A 21,718-nucleotide genomic window follows, 5' to 3' on the forward strand; every position below is an offset into this window, starting at 1 on the left:
TGTAAGTGTTTACATGGCCCTACTTAACAGCAAGGGTGGAAAATACAGAGGCGCAAATGGCATATTTGCTAAGCCTTCCTTTCTCTGGTGTAAGCAGGAATTCACTGCATGGCATACCCACCAACATCTAGACTGACTGGCCAGGCATCTCTTCTGATTGATGGGTACCCATGCCATACTGGTGTTTTAGGGTTTCCCCTCACCTATATTTTAAATGTCATGTTTGAATATGATATATTTTAGCAAGAAGGGGAAAAATCATTTTTATGCCTGATCTGGGCATCTGTCTTTAAGTCAGCAGTGTACTTATTTTAGTATGAAACCTAAATTCTCGCTTCTTATATCCCTTTGACATTTGATGTCCTAGAATGCAGTCTGCTGTGGACAAGGAATCATAAGATATTATTTGTTGTGTCATTGGAGTTGGCATCAAAATCAGAGGGTGAATAATGCCAATATGATAAAATGTTAATTTAAGGGAATTAACAGACAGCAGAATATGCCTTCTTGTGTTTTAACATCAGGAAAATACCAGCACATGTAGTGTTGATATATGTAGTGGAAAACTATCATTTATAGCTGCCCCAGAGGTACTCCCTTGGCATTCTTAGAGCTCCTCCAGTATAAATCTCATCTTCTCTAGATAAATTCCAAAAGCCTACTTTATGCAGCCTCTCCTGAGAGAGAGCAAATTGTCTGTGAGGGTTTAGGCTTGCGATTTAGTTTCTGCCAGTTGGAGGCACCCGTGATGCTTTGTTTCCAACGCTGGGGCAAGGAAGTATGTGGGCATCCATTTGGCTGCTTGAGATTTGGGGAGAGGTAATGAGATTCTAAAACAATCTGCCTGATTTGTCAGCTTCCTAATCATGGCAGAAGCAGCAAGTCCATGGTGGGCCCACTCTGTGGCTCCAGGCCTTGATCTTGGGAGGTGGGCTGGAGACTGTTCCTTCAAGTCCATCAACAGTGCAGGGCTCTGCCCACACTCGACAAATCCCTTTCAGCTGAAATGAGCTACAGTGGATTCTGTTGTCTGCAGCTAAGATCCTTGACTGACAAGTGTTTCTCAAAACTGCACATTAGTTCCAAGATATTTTGAAGAATGGGTAAATATGGTAAGAAATCAAGTACCTATTTTTTATTTATTTTTTTATTTTTATTTATTTTTTAAATATTTATTTATTTATGGCTGCGTTGGGTCTTCGTTGCTGCACGCGGGCTTTCTCTAGTTGTGGCAAGCGGGGGCTACTCTTCATTGTGGTGCGTGGGCTTCTCATTGCAGTGGCTTCTCTTGTTGCAGAGCACAGGCTCTAGGCGCGCGGGCTTCAGTAGTTGTGGCTCGCAGGCTCTACAGCACAGGATCAGTAGTTGTGGCGCACGGGCTTAGTTGCTCCACGGCATGTGGCATCTTCCCGGACCAGGGCCCGAACTCATATCCCCTGCACTGGCAGGCGGATTCTTAACCTCTGTGCCACCAGGGAAGCCTGAGAACCTATTTTTTTAAAAAAACGAATCTATTAGCAATGCAGGAAGTTGCAGAAGTATCAGGAAAAGGATAAGTATGTTGCAGATTGCAGGCAGGTCTCAACTGTGCTCCCAAAGGCACAAGATCAGCTCCCCAGATGCTGCCAGTGCTCTCAGTGCAGATCCTTGATTCAGAGTGTGTGAATTCTTCATCTCCTGATGACCCGTAAGGATGCCACCATGTTTTGTCTTTGCTTCAGTGGAGCATTTGATATGGTCTAATTCAGTGATAAGTTATTTTAGTCTCTCCAAGGATGTTAAGCAGGCAAGTAAAGAAGTATGAGTTCTGAAACCTGCTGTTTAAATTAGTGTAATTTCTGCCCACATATTTCCATGCAAACGGGAATGTCCAGGTGTGTTTCTTTTTTTAAAAATTAAGTAAAATACTTGTCTCAGAATTTATCCTGGGGAATTTCTTACCCGACATGGGAGCAACTTTCTAACACCTGGGGCCATTTCTGGAGCTGCTGTCGCTGGTGCCCTGTCACGTGCCCTCAGCCCTCCTCTGGGCAGTTCCCTGACCTGGTCCCAGCTTGAGTCATTCAGACAACTTCCCAAAGGTGGGTCCAGGGCTTTTCTTACATCCTGGGAGCCTGTGCCCAGGTGTGGAGGTTACAGCCCTGGGGGACGAGTGCTTCCAGCCTGTGCACCCCCTACTGTTGGCTTTCCCTCCTTCTCTGCCTCCCATGCCTCACCCCTCACTCCCACCCCCTGAAAATAAATTAACTCAATCCGGAGCCTTGTCTCAGGCTCTGCTTTGGGGTAAAACTCAAACTAATGCAGTATCCAGTTTGCAGATCGGCTAACAAATTGATAATCATTAAAGAAATAAAAAGTCTGCCTCTCAATAAGAATTAGAAGGAAACCCTATAAAACAATGTGCTTTCATCTAAAGTCTCCTGGTTGAATTTATCAAGTAGGATTCTTTGTAAGCAAAAGAAAATTATTCTGTTTTTTGTCTGTTTGTTTTAACCACGTTTGAGGTATGACTGACATGTAAAAAGCTGTACGTATTTAAAGTATACAACTCGATGAGTTTGGGGATACGTATATACAGTAAGTCCTGTACGTACGAACCTTCAAGTTGCTAACTTTCAAAGATGTGAACGCTTGTCCACATGTCCAATCACATAAGTTAGTTCACGTGTCTGGCGTACATTGTCACGTGCGTGCATCCTCTACAAGTGGTCGTGCTTTTGTGAGAAACAAGAGGAAGAAGAAGTAACTGAAGAACTGAAGAGATTCACGATGCAGGAAGTGGCAGGGGATTTTCTTTATTTCAGGACACACTGTTAGATTTTGAGGCACAGAACCCGAACGTAGAACGGTACACGAAGGTTGCAGTAGCCGTTCAGAATGCAATCCAGTGCTACCGTGTCATCTACGACGAGAAAAAAAGAGCTACTACCCAGACATCACTGGGTCCTTTTTTCAAGAAGGTGGATAGACTTGAATCCAGCAAGGAACCAGCACCTGAGCCATCAGTGTCAGGCGTGAGTGCAATTGCAGCTCGCCCTCCATCCCCTGTTGCTGACGATCCCTCAGCTCTACCATCTCCCTCCTCCTCTCCCTCCTCCAGTCAGTAACTCTTCCTGCCTGTTCACTCGATGCCAGCCCCTGTGTGCCAGCTCTTCTTGTACGTCACTACTGTACTTTTCAAGGGACTGCACTGTAAGATTAAAAATGTTTTCTTTATTTTTTGTGTTGTTTCTTTTTATGTATTAGTTGCATGAAAAGTATTATAAACCTATTACAGTACAGTACTATGTAGCCAATTGTGTTAGGTGGGTACCTAGGCTAACTTTGTTGGACTTAAGAACAAAGTGGGCTTACGAACACCCTCTCAGAATGGAACTCGTTTGTATGTAGGGGACTTACTGTACCTGTGAAAACAGCACCACTACCAAGACCATGGACATACCCATCACCTCCCAAAGTTTCCTCCCTCCCTTATTATTATTACTATTATTATTACTAGTGTGTGTGGTGAGAAAACTTAACGTAAGTTCTACCCTCTAAAAAGGAATTTATCAAATGAATCCAGGCTCTCTCAGAGAGTATATAAAATAGTTAAAAAGGCAGGAACCAGGACCTTAGTGGAAATACAGGTAAGAAGACAAATGACAGACGTTTCCAGGTGCCGCCAATGGGACGAACGAAATAGAAACATCCTTGGCCGTTGCCTCACTCTCCTTGAATGAAGTTCAAATCCAGGGTAGGAGGACCTGACTGTCATAGCTTCAGAGAGGTCTGCCGACTCCTGTGGCCAGGGGCAGAGGGTTATGGTGATTTTCAGTCCTAAAAAGAAGGGATGGTTTCCCCAAAGGAAAACTGAAGTCCTATTACACCGAAGGACTCGGAGCAGGTGAAAACGAAAGCTGTCCATCCCAGGAACCCTTTATTTTCCTTTAAAAATATTATAAGGAAATTTACTTTGATATTTCACTCAAATCTTGTTTGTTGGAGAGCTTACACCCTCTTCTTCTGGCCTTATATGTGCCCAGAGGAAATGCTATCTTTGTGTAAATCTAAGTAAAAGCAAGCTGAGTGTGCCAGTTAACTTTATTGCCAACTCCTCCTAATGCCCATCTTTCAAATTTCTCTCTCGCTGAGTTAAAAGATGTGAAACACCCTGCTTGGAGGTAAAGGGATAGGGCTGCATGCCGCTTTTTTTTTTTTTTACAGCTTTATTGGAGTATAATTGCTTCACAATGGTGTGTTAGTTTCTGCTTTATAACAAAGTGAATCAGTTATACATATACATGTATCTCCATATCTCCTCCCTCTTGCGTCTCCCTCCCTCCCACCCTCCCTATCCCACCCCTCTAGGTGGTCACAAAGCACCGAGCTGATCTCCCTGTGCTATGCGGCTGCTTCCCACTAGCTATCTATTTTACGTTTGGTAGTGTATATATGTCCATGCCACTCTCTCACTTTGTCACAGCTTACCCTTCACCCTCCCAGTGTCCTCAAGTCCATTCTCTAGTAGCTCTGTGTCTTTATTCCTGTCTTACCCTTAGGTTCTTCATGACATTTTTTTCCTTAAATTCCATATATATGTGTTAGCATGCATGCCGCTTTGATCAGATAAGCCTCCAACGTTCCCAGATGCAGACATGGAACCGAGCTTCGCACATCATAGCCGAAGGCGGTGCTTCCATTTGTGCTCCGTTCTGTTTGTTTAATGGGATGTTTGTCCTTCTCTGTGCTCCTCCAGTGGGGTGCCCACAGCTTCATCTATGATGCTTTCGTTCAGAGAGGAAGCAGTGGATGCGGCCGACACCGCATTTATTTATTCCAGCCGTGTTTGTCCAGTTTAACAAACGTGAGATCGTTTCAAAACCACATATTAAAATGATCTCCAAAAGCCACAGTAATGTTTAAGGTCCAGACATTGTTTTCTTCTCATTAAGGGACAATAGACAATTTAACTTGCTTATTTCAGCCTAAGACCTGTGAAAACTGATGAGGATTTCTTCCTTCCAGGGTGTGTCAGATGGGATTGTGATTATCTGTGAGTAACAGGACACACAAACACAGAAGGATGAAATAAGCAGGATTTTAGTCTTCTCTCCAGCTGTGTTCAGAGGAAGCAGTCCCAGCTTAGTGCTGCGGGGCATCCAGCATCCAGGCTGCTTCTCCTCGGGACTCAGTCATTGTACCAGTTTCCTGGGGCTGCCCTAACAAAGTACTACAAATGCCGCGGCTTAAAACTACAGAAATGTACATGGAAACAACCTAAATGTCCACCAACAGATGAATGGATAAGGAAGATGTGGTACATATACACAATGGAATACTACTCAGCCATAAAAAAGAATGAAATAATGACATTTGAAGCAACATGGATGGACTAGAGATGATCATACTAAGTGAAATAAGTCAGACAAAGACAAATATCATATGATATCACTTATAGGGGGAATCTAAAATATGATACAAATGAACTTATGTATGAAACAGAAGCGGACTCACAGACATAGAGAACAGACTGGTGGTTGCCAAGGGGGTGGGGGCAGGGACCGGCTGGGGGTCTGGGGTTAGCAGATATAAGATATTCTATATAGGATGGATAAACAACAAGTCTTACTGTATAGTACAGGGAACTATATTCAATATCCTGTGATAAACCGTAATGGAAAAGAAGATGAAAAGGAATATATGTATATGCATAAAGGAATCACTTTGCTATACAGTAGAAATTCACACAACATTGTAAATCAACTATGTTTCAATTTAAAAAAAAACAGAAATTTATTCTCTCACAGTTCAGGAATCTCCAGATCAAGCATCCAGCTGTCAACAGGACATGCTCCCTCTGGCAGCTCTTGGGAAGGACACTTCCCGCCTCTTCCAGCTTCTGGTGAGGCCAGCATCTTTGATGCTCCTCAGCTGGTGGCTGCATCCCTCCCATCTCCACCTCCACCTTCACAGGACCATCTTCCCTGTGCTTCTGACTTTGTTTTCTCTTCCTATGGGGAACACCAGTCATTGGATTAGGGCCCACTCAAACCCAACATGACCTCATTTTAACTAATTATATGTGCAATGACTCTATGTTCAAATCAGGTCATATTCTGAGGTTCCAAGCAGACAGGAATTCTGGGGGACACTACTCCTTTGCAGTCATCATGCACCTTTGGGTCCAGTAAATCCATTCTGAGGTCCATTCTGAGAGCGGGTGAGTAGGTCCAATTTCTTCTGAAGTCCAACCAAGTTAGCCTAGGTACCCAGCTAACACAATGAGCTATATAATACTGTACTGTAATAGGTTTATAATACTTTTCACACAAATAATACATAAGAAACAAACACAAAAAATAAAGAAAACATTTTTAATCTTACTATACAGTCCCTTGAAAAGTACAGTAGTACCAGTACAACAGCTGGCATCCAGGGGCTGGCATCAAGTGAACAGGCAGGAAGAGTTACTGACTGGAGGAGGGAGAGGAGGAGGGAGGTGGTAGAGCTGAAGGATCGTCAGCAACAGGGGACGACGGCGAGCTGCAATTGCACTCACCCCGGACGTTGATGGAATGCACGTTTGCATCTTTGAAGGTTCGCAACTTGAAGATTCGTATGTAAGGGACTTACTGTCTTTATCGAACACTTAGAACTTCCTAGGCACCAGGCAGTGTTGTAAACACTCTGCAATTATAAACTCACCTCAACCTAGGGCAAATGCAAGGGTGGGTACTGTTATCCTCATTTTATAGTTGAGAAAATTTAGGCACCAAGAGTTAAGTAAGTTGGGGCTTCCCTGGTGGTGCAGTGGTTGAGAGTCCGCCTGCCGATGCAGGGGACACGGATTCGTGCCCTGGTCCAGGAAGATCCCACATGCCGCGGAGTGGCTGGGCCCGTGAGCCGTGGCCGCTGAGCCTGCGCGTCCAGAGCCTGTGCTCCGCAACGGGAGAGGCCACAACAGTGAGAGGCCCACATACCACAAAAAAAAAAAAAAAAGTTAAGTAATTTGGATTCCCTGGCATTCCAATGGTTAAGACTCTGCACTTCCAGTGCAGGGAGCGTGGATTTCGGGAACTAAGCCAAAAAGAAATTATATTTAATAAAAAACAATTTTTGTAATGGAGTTAAGTTGCCCAGGGTCACCCAGTGAATCGTGTCAAGGGTGGGATTTGAACCCAATGGTCCCATATCAGCTTCCTCACTGTTAACCAACTGTACTACACTGAACCGTGTGGCTCTTAACAGCAAACTCCAACTTTGGGGGTACAAGAGACAGCACCAACTCTGGCATCATCTGTGCACAGTGGGAAGGTTGAAAGGGTTGGCACGAAACCACCTTCAGAATCTGTTTTTTTTTTTTTTAACTTCCATGGAAGCTTCCTCCAGTGACTGCCCTTTATATGTCACTGACCAGAACTGTGTCACAGCTTAAGTGCAGCCAAAGAAATGTAATAATTTTAGCTGGGCACTTTACAGCCTCAAACAAAATTGGCATTTTGGTAAGTAGGCAGGAAGGCAGAATGCACATTGGGTGAGTTACAAACTGTCTCTAACACACAGATCCATCTCTTGATGTGTTTTTTTGTGTGTTTTTTTTTTTTTTTTTTTTTTTTTTGCTGTACGCGGGCCTCTCACTGTTGTGGCCTCTCCCGTTGCGGAGCACAGGCTCCGTACGTGCAGGCTCAGCGGCCATGGCTCATGGGCCCAGCCGCTCCACAGCATGTGGGATCTTCCCGGACCGGGGCACGAACCCGTGTCCCCTGCATCGGCAGGTGGACTCTCAACCACTAAGCCACCAGGGAAGCCCCCTTGATGTGTTCTTTAAAAATTTTTATTGAAATATAGTTGATTTACAATGTTGTGTTAGTTTCAGGTGTACAGCAAAGTGATTCAGTCATACATATATATTCTTTTTAGATTCTTTCCCTTATAGGTTACTACAAGATATCGCGTATAGTTCCCTGTGCTATACAGTAGGTCTTTGTTGGTTCTCTGTTTTATATACAGTTGTGTGTCTCTGTTAATCCCAAACTCCTAATTTACCCCTCTGTCCTGTTTTCCCCTTTGGTAACCATAAGTTTGTTTTCTATGTCTGTGAGTCTGTTTCTGTTTTTGACGTGTTTTAGACTGTTCCCCATCTCATGTAATGTTTTCCTGTACCCATTATCTTCTCCTCTGTTTTAAAATTAATTTTCAAGAGTGCATATGAACAAATGACTGTGCTCATACACGAAGAGAAAATTGAAATCCTAGAAGCAGGAGGAAATTTTGAAAAAACAAACAAACACTCTAATGTTGGTTCCAATCCGTTAGACCTCCATATGACAAATTACTTCACACTTAAGTCACAGCAGACTGTCGATGCTGTATGCATTTCCCTTACACCCTTCCAGACCAATTCCCAGTGTTACCGTCTGCCAGGAGCTTTCCTTGGGACTGTCGAAGCCTGTCTGCCTGCACACACAGCAGGCTGGATGAATGTATAAATACCCCAGCTCCCTTGCCCCTCCGTGGAATTATTTTTAGGGGTGATTTCAGATAACTTCCCCGCAGGGAAATATATCATAATCCATTTCAACATATTGAAATATATAAAATGCACGGTATATTTTGTAAAAGAGATCAACCCCTGCAGGACTAAGCTCCAGCCTCCACTGTGGTCGCTGGCAGGACACACACCCTCACTGGCTGCCTCTTCCTCCCTGTATCCCTTCCCCACTCCCTTCCTGAAGTTTCCTGAACCTCCCAAACAAATGGCCCTTGAGTCCTCATCCCAGCATCTATTCTAGGGGCTTTCCAAAACGAGATGCGGGTCATCATCTCTCCAGCAAAATGAGGACGGTTATTGTTTCCTTACAATAGATGATAATTAGTTAAATTCCAAGAAAAGGATGTGTGACCTCACTCATGAGGTTGTCCCTTTTTCTGGTGCCACAGTCAGCTTCTCTTCCCCCACCCACACTCCCTCCTATCCTCTGGTGACCCTGAAGTTCTGCAGCTGTGTTGTCAGATTCCCAGGAAGGACTTACTGGCAAGAACAGGATGTCCATGTGGCAGAAGGCGAGCGTGGAACTATCAGTAAGAACAGAGACAGCGCTTTCTCAAGAGATGCTGCCTTTGTTTCCTAGGCGCAGGGGCTCTGATAAGGTGAACTCATGGCAATAAGGCAGCTGAGTTCCAGGGTTTTATGGGATGACGTCTCAGCCCAAGCCAGGGCTCAGCGGGCACTTTCACCACCACCCTCTTGTCTAGAGACTTTTGTGAGCCATCCATACACCATTCACGTCCTGGAGAAAGCCAGTGATGCGCAAGAGAAGGTTCTTTTTTTTTTTTTCACCTTATTTATTTTTTATTTTATTTATTGCACTACTCAAAACTTTATTAATGCAAGTGAAAGAAACAGACTTAACTAATTCAAACAAAGCACAGCAACAACTTAAAAAAAAAGCAGTAGGGAATATATTGCTTTTTATAACCATGAAGTCCATGGATTATTGGGTGGATTTGATCTAGGTTTCTTTTTTTTAATTTTTATTTTATATTGAAGTATAGTTGGTTTACAATGTTGTGTTAGTTTCAGGTGCACAGCAAAGTGATTCAGTTATACATATACTCTGTAAACATATATATACATATATATATATCCTATTCATTTTCAAATTCTTTTCCCATTTAGGTTATTACCGAATATTGAGCAGAGTTAAGAGAAGGTTCTTGATGTCAAAGAATTGCACAGAGAAGGCAGGGGAATACCAAGCCTGAAATCTCAGTCCCTAATCCCCACCGAGATCCTGCAGGCAGAGTGATGCTTTCTGTTTAGAGGATAAGAAAACACCCCAGATGTGTGAGCTCACAGCTGCTCATTGGTTACCGCAGGGTCGTTTCTCGTGATGCTGACCTGACTGCAAATGCATTAAAGGCCTTATGAGTTGGAGCAGACATGCTCTTTACTTTTCCACCACTGATGTGAAAAATTGTTTTCTTTGATACTGGTGTCCTAATGCTGCTCCTCTAGTCTGTTTTTCCCTGCGAAGTGGGCCAGTTTGGGCCCGAGAGTTAAAATGCTTTTTTCCACTTCTTCCCAAAGTAAGAATAGTTCCTTTTGATCTCTACCCTTTAGAGTAGAAAAATACGCCCGGCCTTTTTCCTTCCCAGAGGCAACAGAAAGTAGCACCGCATTCTGACTGGGCTCCTTTATTCTTTTACTATGTTTGTACCCAAAATAAAACAAAATCTGGCTGGGAACCCACAGGGGAGGGAAAAAAAAAGGTGCATAAGCAATGGGGTATTTGGAGGCCTATGCATATTCAGACAGTTTGAGGCATGGTCTTTGAAATTCAGGAACATTACAAACTGTAGTCTTGTCTTTTAGAATTAAAATAAAGGAACAAAATATATATTTATATACATACATGTGTATATATATATTATCATTTCCAAAGGCTAAACCAAATGAGCTAAGTATAAAATGAACCAAGTCCTATAAAGGAAAAGTAAGATCTTATATAAGAAATGGAAAGTTGACATAAGGAAAACGGTTATGTAATTTTAAGATGATAAACTTCTATGCCTTCTTCTGGCGTGTGGCTAAACAGGCATTTGTAATTTCACATGAAAACCAAATTAACCAGAATCTCTGCAAGCTTGTCTCTAAGAGATGCAAAAGTCTCCCTAAACAGCTCCTAATGCCTGTCCAGATGTTTTCTTGTTGCTGTACCAAGGCTAGGTCAGTCAAGTTCAGACTGACAGAAGAAACTCTGTGTGCATGCTGACACAGAACCTCTTAGAACACGATGGACATGTGATGAACGGGGGTTGAACTGAGAATGCCATGGGCTAGAACTTGGAAGTCTTGTTATATAGAGATTTCAGGTTACACAGGGACTTTTTTTTTTTTTTTTTTTTTTGCAGTATGCAGGCCTCTCACTGTTGTGGCCTCTCCCGTTGCGGAGCACAGGCTCCGGACGTGCAGGCTCAGCGGCCATGGCCCACAGGCCCAGCTGCTGCGTGGCATGTGGGATCTTCCCGGACCGGGGCACGAACCCACGTCCCCTGCATCAGCAGGCGGACTCTCAACCACTGCGCCACCAGGGAAGCCCAGGGACTTTGATTTTCATGTGATTAGAAGTGACAATCCCTGCAGAGAAGAATGAGATTCCTAGGGCTCAATGTTCTCCATCTGAGAAATGGGCTCATATGATCTCCCAGGACTGTGCCAGTTCACAAGCCACAACAGTATAAGAGTAGCCAAAGAAGGCATGGGCGCACTGGGGAGAGAAGCGCAGAGTAAGGATTATTGCTCAGTGTCTGGGAAAAGTCACGTGTGTACCCAGTGCCAAGAAGAAGGGACTCATGCAGACAGATAATCATATGATCTCACTTATATGTGGAATCTAAAAAAACGATACAAATGAACTTCTTTCCAAAACAGAAATAGAATCACAGACATAGAAAACAAATTATGGTTACCAAAAGGAAGGTGCGGGAGGGATAAATTAGGAGTTTGGGATTAACAGATACACATGACTATATATAAAAGAGATAAACAAGGACCTACTGTATAGCACAGGGAACTCTACTATCTTGTAATAACCGATAATAGGAAAGAATCTGAAAAAGAATAAATATATGTATATATGTAACTGAATCACTTTGCTGTACACCTGAAACCAACACAACATTGTAAATCAACTATACTTCAATCAAAATTAAACTTAAAAAAAGAAGGGACTCATGCACAGAGGACTGAGATACACAGCAAGGAGATGCTCGTGCTGATGTAGATTCCAGTTCCTTCCCTGTTGGGCCCTTCTCCATGCCTTCCACGGGCTCTGGGTAAGGTTCTGGTGAACAGAAAGCAAATGCAGCCCGCAGAGCTTACCGTCTAGAAGAGGGATGAAAGGATTGAACGACTATAAGTAACAGTAAAACGGCAGCTGTGTCGGGTGCCTGAAGGAGAGGCCCTGCCTTTCTTTCCTGGGCTCTGAGGGGCTGTCATGTCCTCGGCCTCTGCAAGCAGATAACAGGGCCAAGCGGGGGGTGTCCCACAGGACATGTGTGTTGAGCTGAGCTCTGGAGGGAGTGTCTAGTAGGGAAAATGCGTGCTTGGGGGGGTGCATGTGTGTGTTGTGCATGCGTGTGTCACATTGATGGGGCTCTGGGAGTGTCACTGGGGCCATCATAGCATTCCAGACAAGCACAGAGGCCAGGATGTGAAAATTGACAGGACGTGAAAGAAGCCTGAGCAACAGCCTAACAGAGTGAGGGTCTCTCACGGCCTCTGCCTGCCCCCTGCTTCATTACTAATCTAGGCACCTTGCTCCTCTGGTCAACAGTTGACTGCTTACATTGGAATCATTTTGCGTGGATTTATACCAATTGGAATGGCGAACACATGGACTCAGGAGCTGAACATCCTGGGTTCAAATCCTACCTTCACTAGTTCCTAGTAGTGTGACCTTGGGCAAGTGACAAAACCTCTCTGTGCCATCCACAAAATGGAGCGAATACGAATGCGCGTTGTGATGCTGTGAGAATTCGTAGGTCCATATTTACAAAGTGCTTAGGGCAGTTCCTGGCACATGGTGCGGTTTGTCAAGCACAATGTTAGTGATGCGTTTGCTCCTTCGCCCCCACATATGATACGCCTTCTCCATCATACTCTCCCTGCGCGAGTCTGGGTGATGGCGGAACACTGTCTCCTGGCCGCCGTGACCCCTCGGCCGGTGCCCAGTGCTGGGCTTTCTGAGCCCGGGTCGGGGTGGAGCTCTTTGTAGGGAGGCTGGGGAAGGCGGGCTGCGCGCAGGCATGCAGCGGTGTGACTGTCGGATGTGTTTGGTTTTCCAGGAGGCGGAGATCCTGAACACAGCCATTCTCACTGGGAAGACGGTGGCCGTGCCGGTGAAGGTGGTCTCCGTGGAGGAGGACGGCGCTGTGACCGATCTCAAGTCTGTGGAGTGCCGATCTTCCGATGAAGCCGTCATTAAGGCAAGTCGACACCTCCCGGGCCCCCGCAGAAATCCGCTGTCGTGTCGGCATCCGTGTTTGTTGACCCGCTGGGACCACGGGGCCCTCCGGGATCCCCCCCGATCCCGCTCTGGTTAGCCTGCCGCTTCCATTCCCTGCCCAGGAATAGAACAGCATGGGAACTGGTCTGGGGAGCAGTCTTGGTCTGTGATGCTCTGACCTTCCGCGTTTCCAAGGGCTTGTGGCCTCTTCCCCACCTCCTGGGGAGGTTGCAAAAGGATGAGGGACCACCATCCTAACCGAGATTCTGGTCCCCCGACCGCCCGGCTGGGAAGGGGAGGGAAGCTAGACGAACACGTATGCAGCCACGCTCTGAGGTGATTTGAGTGCACAAAGCGTTGGTGGAAAGTCAGTGTGGGTATAAAGTACACCAGTACCCCCAGCTTTGATTCACCACCGTTCTCCACTTCCCTGGCCAACCCGCAGAATCCTCCTTGACTTAGGGATGAGGTGACCAGCTCCCGCCGGGCCTCGTGTAAGCGCCGAAGACTCTTTCCTCTCCTCTGGCTTCTCCTTCCTCCTTTTAAACTGAACGCAGAAATGATCTAAAACAAAGGCCCTCGGGGGGATGCGCCAGGCGGGGGACTGAGTTTGCTCTTCCAGGCAGCTTGTAGCACGATGCCAGTCGGCAGGGGAGAGGGGTTTGTCATGCTGCCACCACCCACTGTGGAGACAGAGGCATCCCGGCACCTCCTCTGATGCTGTGAGATGCCAGCAAACGCCCCAGGCTGGTGAGGGGTGCGGTCCGGGGAGGGGACTCCCACCCTTGTGGTCCACTAGCCTTCCTGCCTGTTCTGCACAGGGACTGCAGGCCCTCTATGCCCCCATGAGAGCCCCAGGGCACGTTTCCACCCACGAGGGGTCCGTGGACAAACGCAGCTTTGAATCGCCGCTAAACGCCGGGTCCCGTTTCAGATGTTAGGACCAAAAGTTAGAGGCACATGCCTGTCCTTAGTTGCTCGGAGAGAAGGCAGAGATGGGAGAAGACAATGGAACCCCGTGGCACGTTACATGGCACGCCGCCGCCCACTTATTCCAGAAGCCCCTTCACATCAGTACATGGCACATCCTGGACTTCCCGTTCTCTCTCTCTCCCGCATCCGGTCCTTCAGCAAATCCTGCTGGCAGTTGTTTTTTTTTTCATTGAAGTGTAGTTGATTTACGATGTTGAGCTAGTTTCTGCTGTTCAGCAAAGTGATTCAGAAATATATGTCTATATATTCTTTTTCAGATTCTTTCCCATTACAGTTTATTACAAGATATTGAGCAAAGTTCCCTGTGCTCTACAGTAGGACCTGGTTGTTTATCTATTTTATATATAGTCGTTTGTATCTGCTCATCCCAAACTCCTAATTTATCCCTCTCCCCCCACTTTCCTCTTTGGTAACCATAAGTTTGTTTTCTATGCCTATGAGCCTGTTTCTGTTTTGTATATAAGTTCATTTGAATCTTTTTTTTTTAGATTCCACATATAAACAATATCATATGACATTTGTCTTTCTCTGTCTGACTTACTTCACTTAGTATGATCATCTCTAGGTCCGTCCATGTTGCCACAAGTGGCATCATTTCATTCCTTTTTACAGCAGAGTAATATTCCATTGTATATATATATATATACCACATCTTTATCCATTCTTCTATCGTCGATGGACATTTAGGTTGTATGGGTGGTTATTTTGAAAATAAACCTCTCATTATAGGAATAGAATCTGTAGCTACAGAGTGGGGTGAAGCCATGTGCTGGAGGCAGGGACTGGACCCATATTTGTCCCCCCACCATCAGTGGAGACCCTAATGGATGCAAATGAAGCTTCAGAGGCAGAAAAGGCGCCTGTAGGCTGTACGGCATTAACTCTGTCCGTGTACCTGGTGCTATCTCTTCCTATCGCAGCATCCTGTTTGGACACCAAATAATAGTGTTCCTCCCCTGAAATTGACTTACTAGTGTCAGAATTTTTTGTTGCTTGATTAAGAATAAATGTTTTAGTTTAGAGAAAACAGTATTTCTTTTCCTCAATCATAGACCCACCTTTTAGATCCTAATTCTCTTCTTCTCTATCCACCTGTCAGTTTCTAACATAAAAAGCATCATTTCAGAATTGTTAGTAGGTCTTGATTCCTGATACAGGTTAAATGTAGATAGAAGCACTATACCAGTAATAATAATAGAAATAACAGTGATTCTATAAGTGTTGGGTGTTCATTACCCAGCAGGTGAGCATTTCTTTAATCCTCACAGCAACTCCAAGAAATAGTATTATTTTTATCCTTATAGTTCAAATGAGGAAATTGAGACACTGAGAGGTTTGTTTGTTTGTGTGTGTGTGTGTGTGTGTGCGTGTGTGGCAAAATACATATAACGTAAGATTACCATCTTAACCATTTGTAAGCGGACAGGGCAGTGGCATTAAGTACATTCACGTTATGCCACCATCACCAACATCCACCTGCAGAGCTCTTGCATCTGCAAAGCTGAAATTCGATACCCATTTAAACACTAAGTCTCCATCAAACACTAATTCTCCCCTCTCCCTGCCCCTGGTAGCCTCTATCCTACTTTCTGTCTCTATGAATTTGACTGCTCTAGGTACCACATATGAGTGGGATCATACAATATTTGTCCTTTGAGTCGGGCTTATTTCACCGAGTGTAATGTCCTCAGGATTCAGCCATGCTAGAGCATGGGTCAGAATTTCCTTCCTTTTCAGGGCTGAATCATATTCCATTGTATGCATAGACCACATTTTATGTATCTGTTCATCCATCGATGGACATTTGGGTTGCTTCCACCTTTTGGCTATTGTGACTAATGGTGCTATGAACTCACAGAGTTTTGACACATCATTAGAAACAAAGATTCATGATACCCATTTCTAAGGCCTGTTTTGTTTTTGCTTCTATCACTCATCCTTCAGGACAGGGGTTGGCAAACTATGGCTGCCACGGTAACAAGTTAGGAACACCCATCTATTTATTATTGTCCATGGCTGCTTTAGCAATGCTGTGGCAGAGCTACGTAGCTGTGAGAGGGACTGCAAAGCCAGCAAAGCCAAGAATACTTAACTATCCATTTCTTTACAGAAAACATTTGCCCACCTCTCTTCAAGGACTCTGTGCAGGCCTTTCCTTCATGGGTGATTATTTACCATGGCACATGGAGAGCCCACACTCCTGGCCAAAAATAACTCCTCCATGCATGGATGCTAGCAGTCCCTCCAACAAGACATCATACCATTGGGCTAAGCATTAATTCTCCCTGCACTCCTTTGTCAAATTGAACGTACTTATGGGAGAGACTGTATATCTCCATTCCTGAAAATGTTGTCAGAATGAACTTGCTTGGATCAGTTTCCTCTTTGAGAGTCAAAATCAGAACAAGCAGAGATTCTGCCTCCTGGGAAAATGAGGAAAACTGGGAAAATGGGATAAAGTGTGTCAGAGAGGGCAAGCCAATCTTGCCTTCCATCCTGGGTTAGCCAAGGGCAGCATCAGCAAACATACCTCACACAAAATATTCAACATCACCAGTCGAATGTATAACGCATCTTTCTATTATGCTTAGACATTCCTGGCAGTCCTTCTCAATACCATCAATTGTGGGTATAAGAGATGAAACCCAGATTCCCTGGTGGCACAGTGGTTGAGAGTCCGCCTGCCGATGCAGGGGACAGGGGTTCGTGTCCCGGTCCGGGAAGATCCCACTTGCCTCGGAGCGGCTGGGTCCACGAGCCATGGCCGCTGAGCCTGCGTGTCCGGAGCCTGTGCTCTGCAATGGGAGAGGCCACAACAGTGAGAGGCCTGCGTACCGCAAAAAAAAAAAAAAAAAAAGAGATGAAACCTCTTTGGCATCTTTGACCTAGAAAGAGACCACATAACCTCTCCATACCACCTCACTTATAGAGAATTTACATAAGGGATCTTGGAGAACATTAAGACCAGGGATCATAACCCTAGAATACAAGATCCACACAGTAACTTAAATGTGTAAAGAAAATATGGAGTAGTGGGGACAGCAGCAAACTGAGCAGCATATGTCTGATCTAAAGGTGCAGCCAATGCCACATCCTACATGACTATTGCTATACAAAAAGAGTATACACAGTGCTTAAGAGTTTGGGCTGTCATGCCAAATTGCCTGGATTTAAATCCTGGCTCTGATGTTTACAAATGAGGACCAGGCCTAGATACTTAAACTCTCTGTTCCTCAGTTTCTTCAGTTGTAAAACGGATATAACATTCTTATGACAAATTTGGTTCTGCATTGTGTTGAGAAATCAATCGATTAGAGCCACTTGGGTCACTTGTATACTTGTTTTATGAATAGCGATTTGCCTTTTAGCTACATCCCTAACTTCAGGAATATCTGCACAAAATCTTTCCAAGTTTAATTTAGAACTGAATAAGTGGGGTCAAGGTTAGAAGGTAAAGTGAACTTTCCCCAAGCTTCCCCATGGGTGTTACTGCTCTTGACTTGGTCTTCCATCCCAAAAACTATTCTCAACCCATCAGTGAAAGCATTCCTTTAGAAATGTGAGTCACATCACATCACTTCTCTACTCAAGGTCTTCCTGTGGCATCTCCATCTTCCCCAGAGTAAAAGCTAAATGCCTTACAATTGCCACGAAGACCATCCAATCTCCCAGTCCTCTCTTGTGCACCCTCACCATCTGACCTCATTTCCTGACTTTCCCTCCAGCCACACTGCCTTCTGGAGATTCAGGGGACCTCACAGACATGCTCCTGCCTCAAGACCTCCACACATCTGCTGTCTCTTCTGCCAGATGCACACACAGCTCACCCCCTCACTTCCTTCAGGTCTTAACTCCAAAGTCCCCACATGGCAACACTCTAGCTCCATCACTCCCCATCCCCCTTCCCTGGTTTATTTTTCTTCTTGGAACTTATCACCATGACCTTGTTTATCTGTTCACTGTCCACCCCTATGAGGCCAAAGCCTTGTTGGTTTGACCATTGCTGATTTCCCGGTGCCTAGAACAATAGCAACCACTCTATCGATAGCTATTGAAAGGAAGGGTCTTATCTATAAAGTCACAAAGTGGACCAGGGAGAAGAGCTCCATCTCTTGGGTGTGACATGGAAGATTCTGATATTCAAAGGAAACTTCCCTTCAGTAGGAAAAAAATCAATAAACAACCCAGCTCAACCTTCTCCTCTTTGGGGTGAGGAGACATCTATATATTCATTGTGCAGTGGAATTTCCCTGAACCTTCATAAAAAAAAAAGCAAGATCATTTCAAGGATGGTGGGTGGAACTTCCTCCATGACCAAGAGAAAATATGCAGGAGTTCCAACTGATGATGGATATTGAGTTGATGGGTAATATTCAGAATTGTATTAAAATGGCTCTGTTAGTCTGGTTCAAAAAAGAGTAAAGATTTGATGAGGGTGGCTGTAGAGATAATAACATCTTGGATGTAAAGGCAAAGTCAGGTGGAAAGGGATCCAGCTCCATTGCTCCTCCTCCATATTTTCTGTTTCCTACATGGAGGAAGAACTGTGACAGCTAATTAGAATTCTTTGGCAGCTTAAATGGTAACAAGAAGCCAGGGGCTTAGTGTTTCTTTCTCAGACACTGGGTAGGCAATTAGTCTGTGCAGGAGGATTGTACACTGTTACTTCCAAGATGCTAAAGATCAAAATGACAAAAGTCAGACTTTAGAGGTCAAACAATACATTCATGGTCCGAAAAGCCCCAATTTAAAAAATTTTTCAAGAGAAATTTCACTAGATGTGAAGGCACCTTTCTTTAGACCTTAACTCTTAGGTAAAGGTGTGACTGTGCTTGGAATGTGGTTATCCTCAGTTATTTATGTGTGGACAGACTGCCAGGTTTGGAGACATTCTAGACTGGGTATTTGTCAGACTCATTTCTGTGTTCTTGGACTTAACTGAAGGCCTGGCACATAGCAGTTACTTAATAAATAAATGTTTGTGGAATGAATCAATGGTAGAATAAACCCAGATTTGTACTGAACATTAATAAACATCCAGCAAGGCACAAAGTATCAGATCTTCCATTCCCTCCCATGGTATTTTCTGTTACATTGATTTTTTTTGTTAACACACATACTTTGTGAAATTTGGATTTCAGATGTATTGTTTGCTTGATGCCAATAGGCATCATCTTTGTACACCTGGAGCCAGATGTTCATTGTCAGCCAAAGGATTCCTGATGGGCACCTCCTGGTGGCAGAAGCCCAAATTGCAGGCACAGCACCTTCCAGGATTCTAACACGCCTATAATGGTGAGCCTGGCTAATTCCCCTCCATTTCTGTGATGGAAATTATTTCTTTGACTTATAATTCTGTGACTACAAGGACATTGTTATATGAAGAAGGAAAACATGTTGACAACAGGTGCATTAAGGCTTGAGATATGAGTCATAAGCCCTTTTAAATCCTCTGACTCAGTGCTCAGGCATTTAAAGACTGTGTCATGTACAGGATGCATGTCATTGGCACAAAGCCATTGCATTGTCCTTTTGAAACCTAACAAAAGAATGGTAGTGTTTTGCATGATGATTTAGGAGTCAAACCTCCATTGGTGGTAAAATGAGGCAAACAGCTACCAGCTCGCACATCACATTTAAAATGTATCTGAATGTACAACACACCTGCTGTGATTCAAACCCCAACTTACATCAGAAATTCTCATTAATGAAGATAGCAGTAATAATTAGTACTAACCCAGCGGCATATCCTTATCTTCTGCTTCTACGAAGTTAAAATTAATAGGGCGATAAAGGATGGCAAAAATGCACATGTGGAATCCAAAATTTGAGATTATACTTGGCCAAAAGGTTGTTTTATTTTTTTCATTATTTGTCCTTCAGGGCCTGGCACTGAGGGTTTTTGTCTCACAAGAGCTTGACACAGAGTCCTGATTTTAATTTTAGGGTGAGTTGCAGAAGTTTCTGCTGGCTTTCCCCTGAGGGAGTGATCTTTGATCCAAGAAGAGAGGGAGAGAAAGTGCCAGGAGCATAATGAGTGTTTGTGACCAAGATAAAAACCCAGCCTAGGTCCCTTCCAAGTAAAACTAGTGAGTTAGATTTCTCAGTTTGGAGGCAATGGTCACAGTCAAGGAGGGGAATCAGTGTGGTTTCAAATCACAGATGAGGGTCCTCTTTGGACCCTCAAATCTCTGAGCAACTGGATGGAGGGTTCAGAGATCCATCCCAAATCCCAGGCCTCCAGCAGGCCTGAACACAAGTCAGGCTGTAAGAAACATCAGAGGCCCAGCCCAGGTAATGCTCAGGTATTGGTGAAGACCAGAGATGAGCATTTGGGCCACCACTGTACATGGAAATACTATTTTTTTTACAGAGCCAGATTAAGACTGTAGAGGCCTGAAGTTCAGAAAATATTGTGGAGGCTCCCATATGGTATTCAAAATTAAAACTGCACTGAAATGCTTATAACTAGTCTAATGAAGAGCTTAATTATAAACATAAATCATTGAACAAATACTTACTGAGTTTTCGATGCACAGAAGGCATGGTTCAGGTGCTGTAGATTCAGCAGTGAGCAAAACAAAGTCCTGCCCTCATGATTCGAAGAGGAAAACAGAAAATTCTATTTTCATGTATATATATCTCCTATATCCTACATATATTTCTTCACAAATATGGTTCCAGATATATACTTCACAGAGAAGGAAAGTAGGAGATATTTTCTTATATGTATCATATCCTATATAAGCTATAATATATAGTTTAATATATAGGCAGATATATATCCTATATGTATACTTTCATATATATATATATAGTTTCACATAGTTTCTTCCATGGAGGCGAAAAATAGGATATCTATGTAAATATCCTATTTGTGTATTATTTATTTACATATTAATATACATATTACAAATATGTATGTATATTATATATAATCTATCTATCTATCTATAGCCTAAAGAAAGTTTCATCTATATAGTGTCCTTTATAGGGGAGGAAAAGAAGAAATAGTTTCACTTTTCTATATATCCTATATATACATATTTTCCTACATAGTCTTTTCATATATGTATCATATGTATAGTATATACATCCTATATCCTACATAATAGTTTCACATATATAAATATCCTATTTTTAATATATATATTCTATATTTATCCTATATATGTGTAGCATATATGTCCTATATCCTATATAGTAATTTCACATACATAAATATCCTATTTTCATACATATATTCTACATTTATCCTATACATATGTAGTGTATATGTCCTATATCTTATATAATAGTTCCACATGTATAGATATCCTCTTTTCATATACATATTCTATATTTATCCTTTATATCTGTGTAGTCCTATATCCTATATAATAGTTTCATACATATATCCTATCTTCCTCCTCTGTGCCTTTTCAGCAAGGTGTATGTGTGTGCACATATATATGTGTATATAAAATGTCCACAGGGCTTCCCTGGTGGTGCAGTGGTTGAGAGTCCGCCTGCCGATGCAGGGGACACGGGTTCGTGCCCAGGTCCGGGAAGATCCCACATGCTGCAGAGCGGCTGGGCCCGTGAGCCATGGCCGCTGAGCCTGCGCGTCCAGAGCCTGTGCTCCGCAACGGGAGAGGCCACAACAGTGAGAGGCCCGCGTACCACACAAAAAAAAAATGTCCACGCCTCCTGAAAAAGTGGCACTGGGTCCAGATCTAGAAGCTGAGTGAGTG

The 21,718-nt window shown here is 43.8% G+C and overlaps 1 protein-coding gene across 1 annotated transcript in view; it reads left to right on the forward strand.

The window, feature by feature from the left end:
• Positions 1 to 21,718, forward strand: part of TMEM132D (transmembrane protein 132D) — a gene marked incomplete at both ends in the record, with an annotated part of 636,473 nt that overhangs the window by 539,975 nt on the left and 74,780 nt on the right. Inside the window, one exon of the mRNA XM_079717165.1 lies at positions 12,832 to 12,972. Within this exon, the coding sequence (XP_079573291.1) occupies positions 12,832 to 12,972 (141 nt within the window). The remainder of the gene's footprint in view (positions 1 to 12,831; positions 12,973 to 21,718) is intronic.

This window comes from Hyperoodon ampullatus (assembly GCF_949752795.1).
Source record: "Hyperoodon ampullatus genome assembly, chromosome: 13".
NCBI classification, from domain to species: Eukaryota; Metazoa; Chordata; class Mammalia; order Artiodactyla; family Ziphiidae; genus Hyperoodon; species Hyperoodon ampullatus.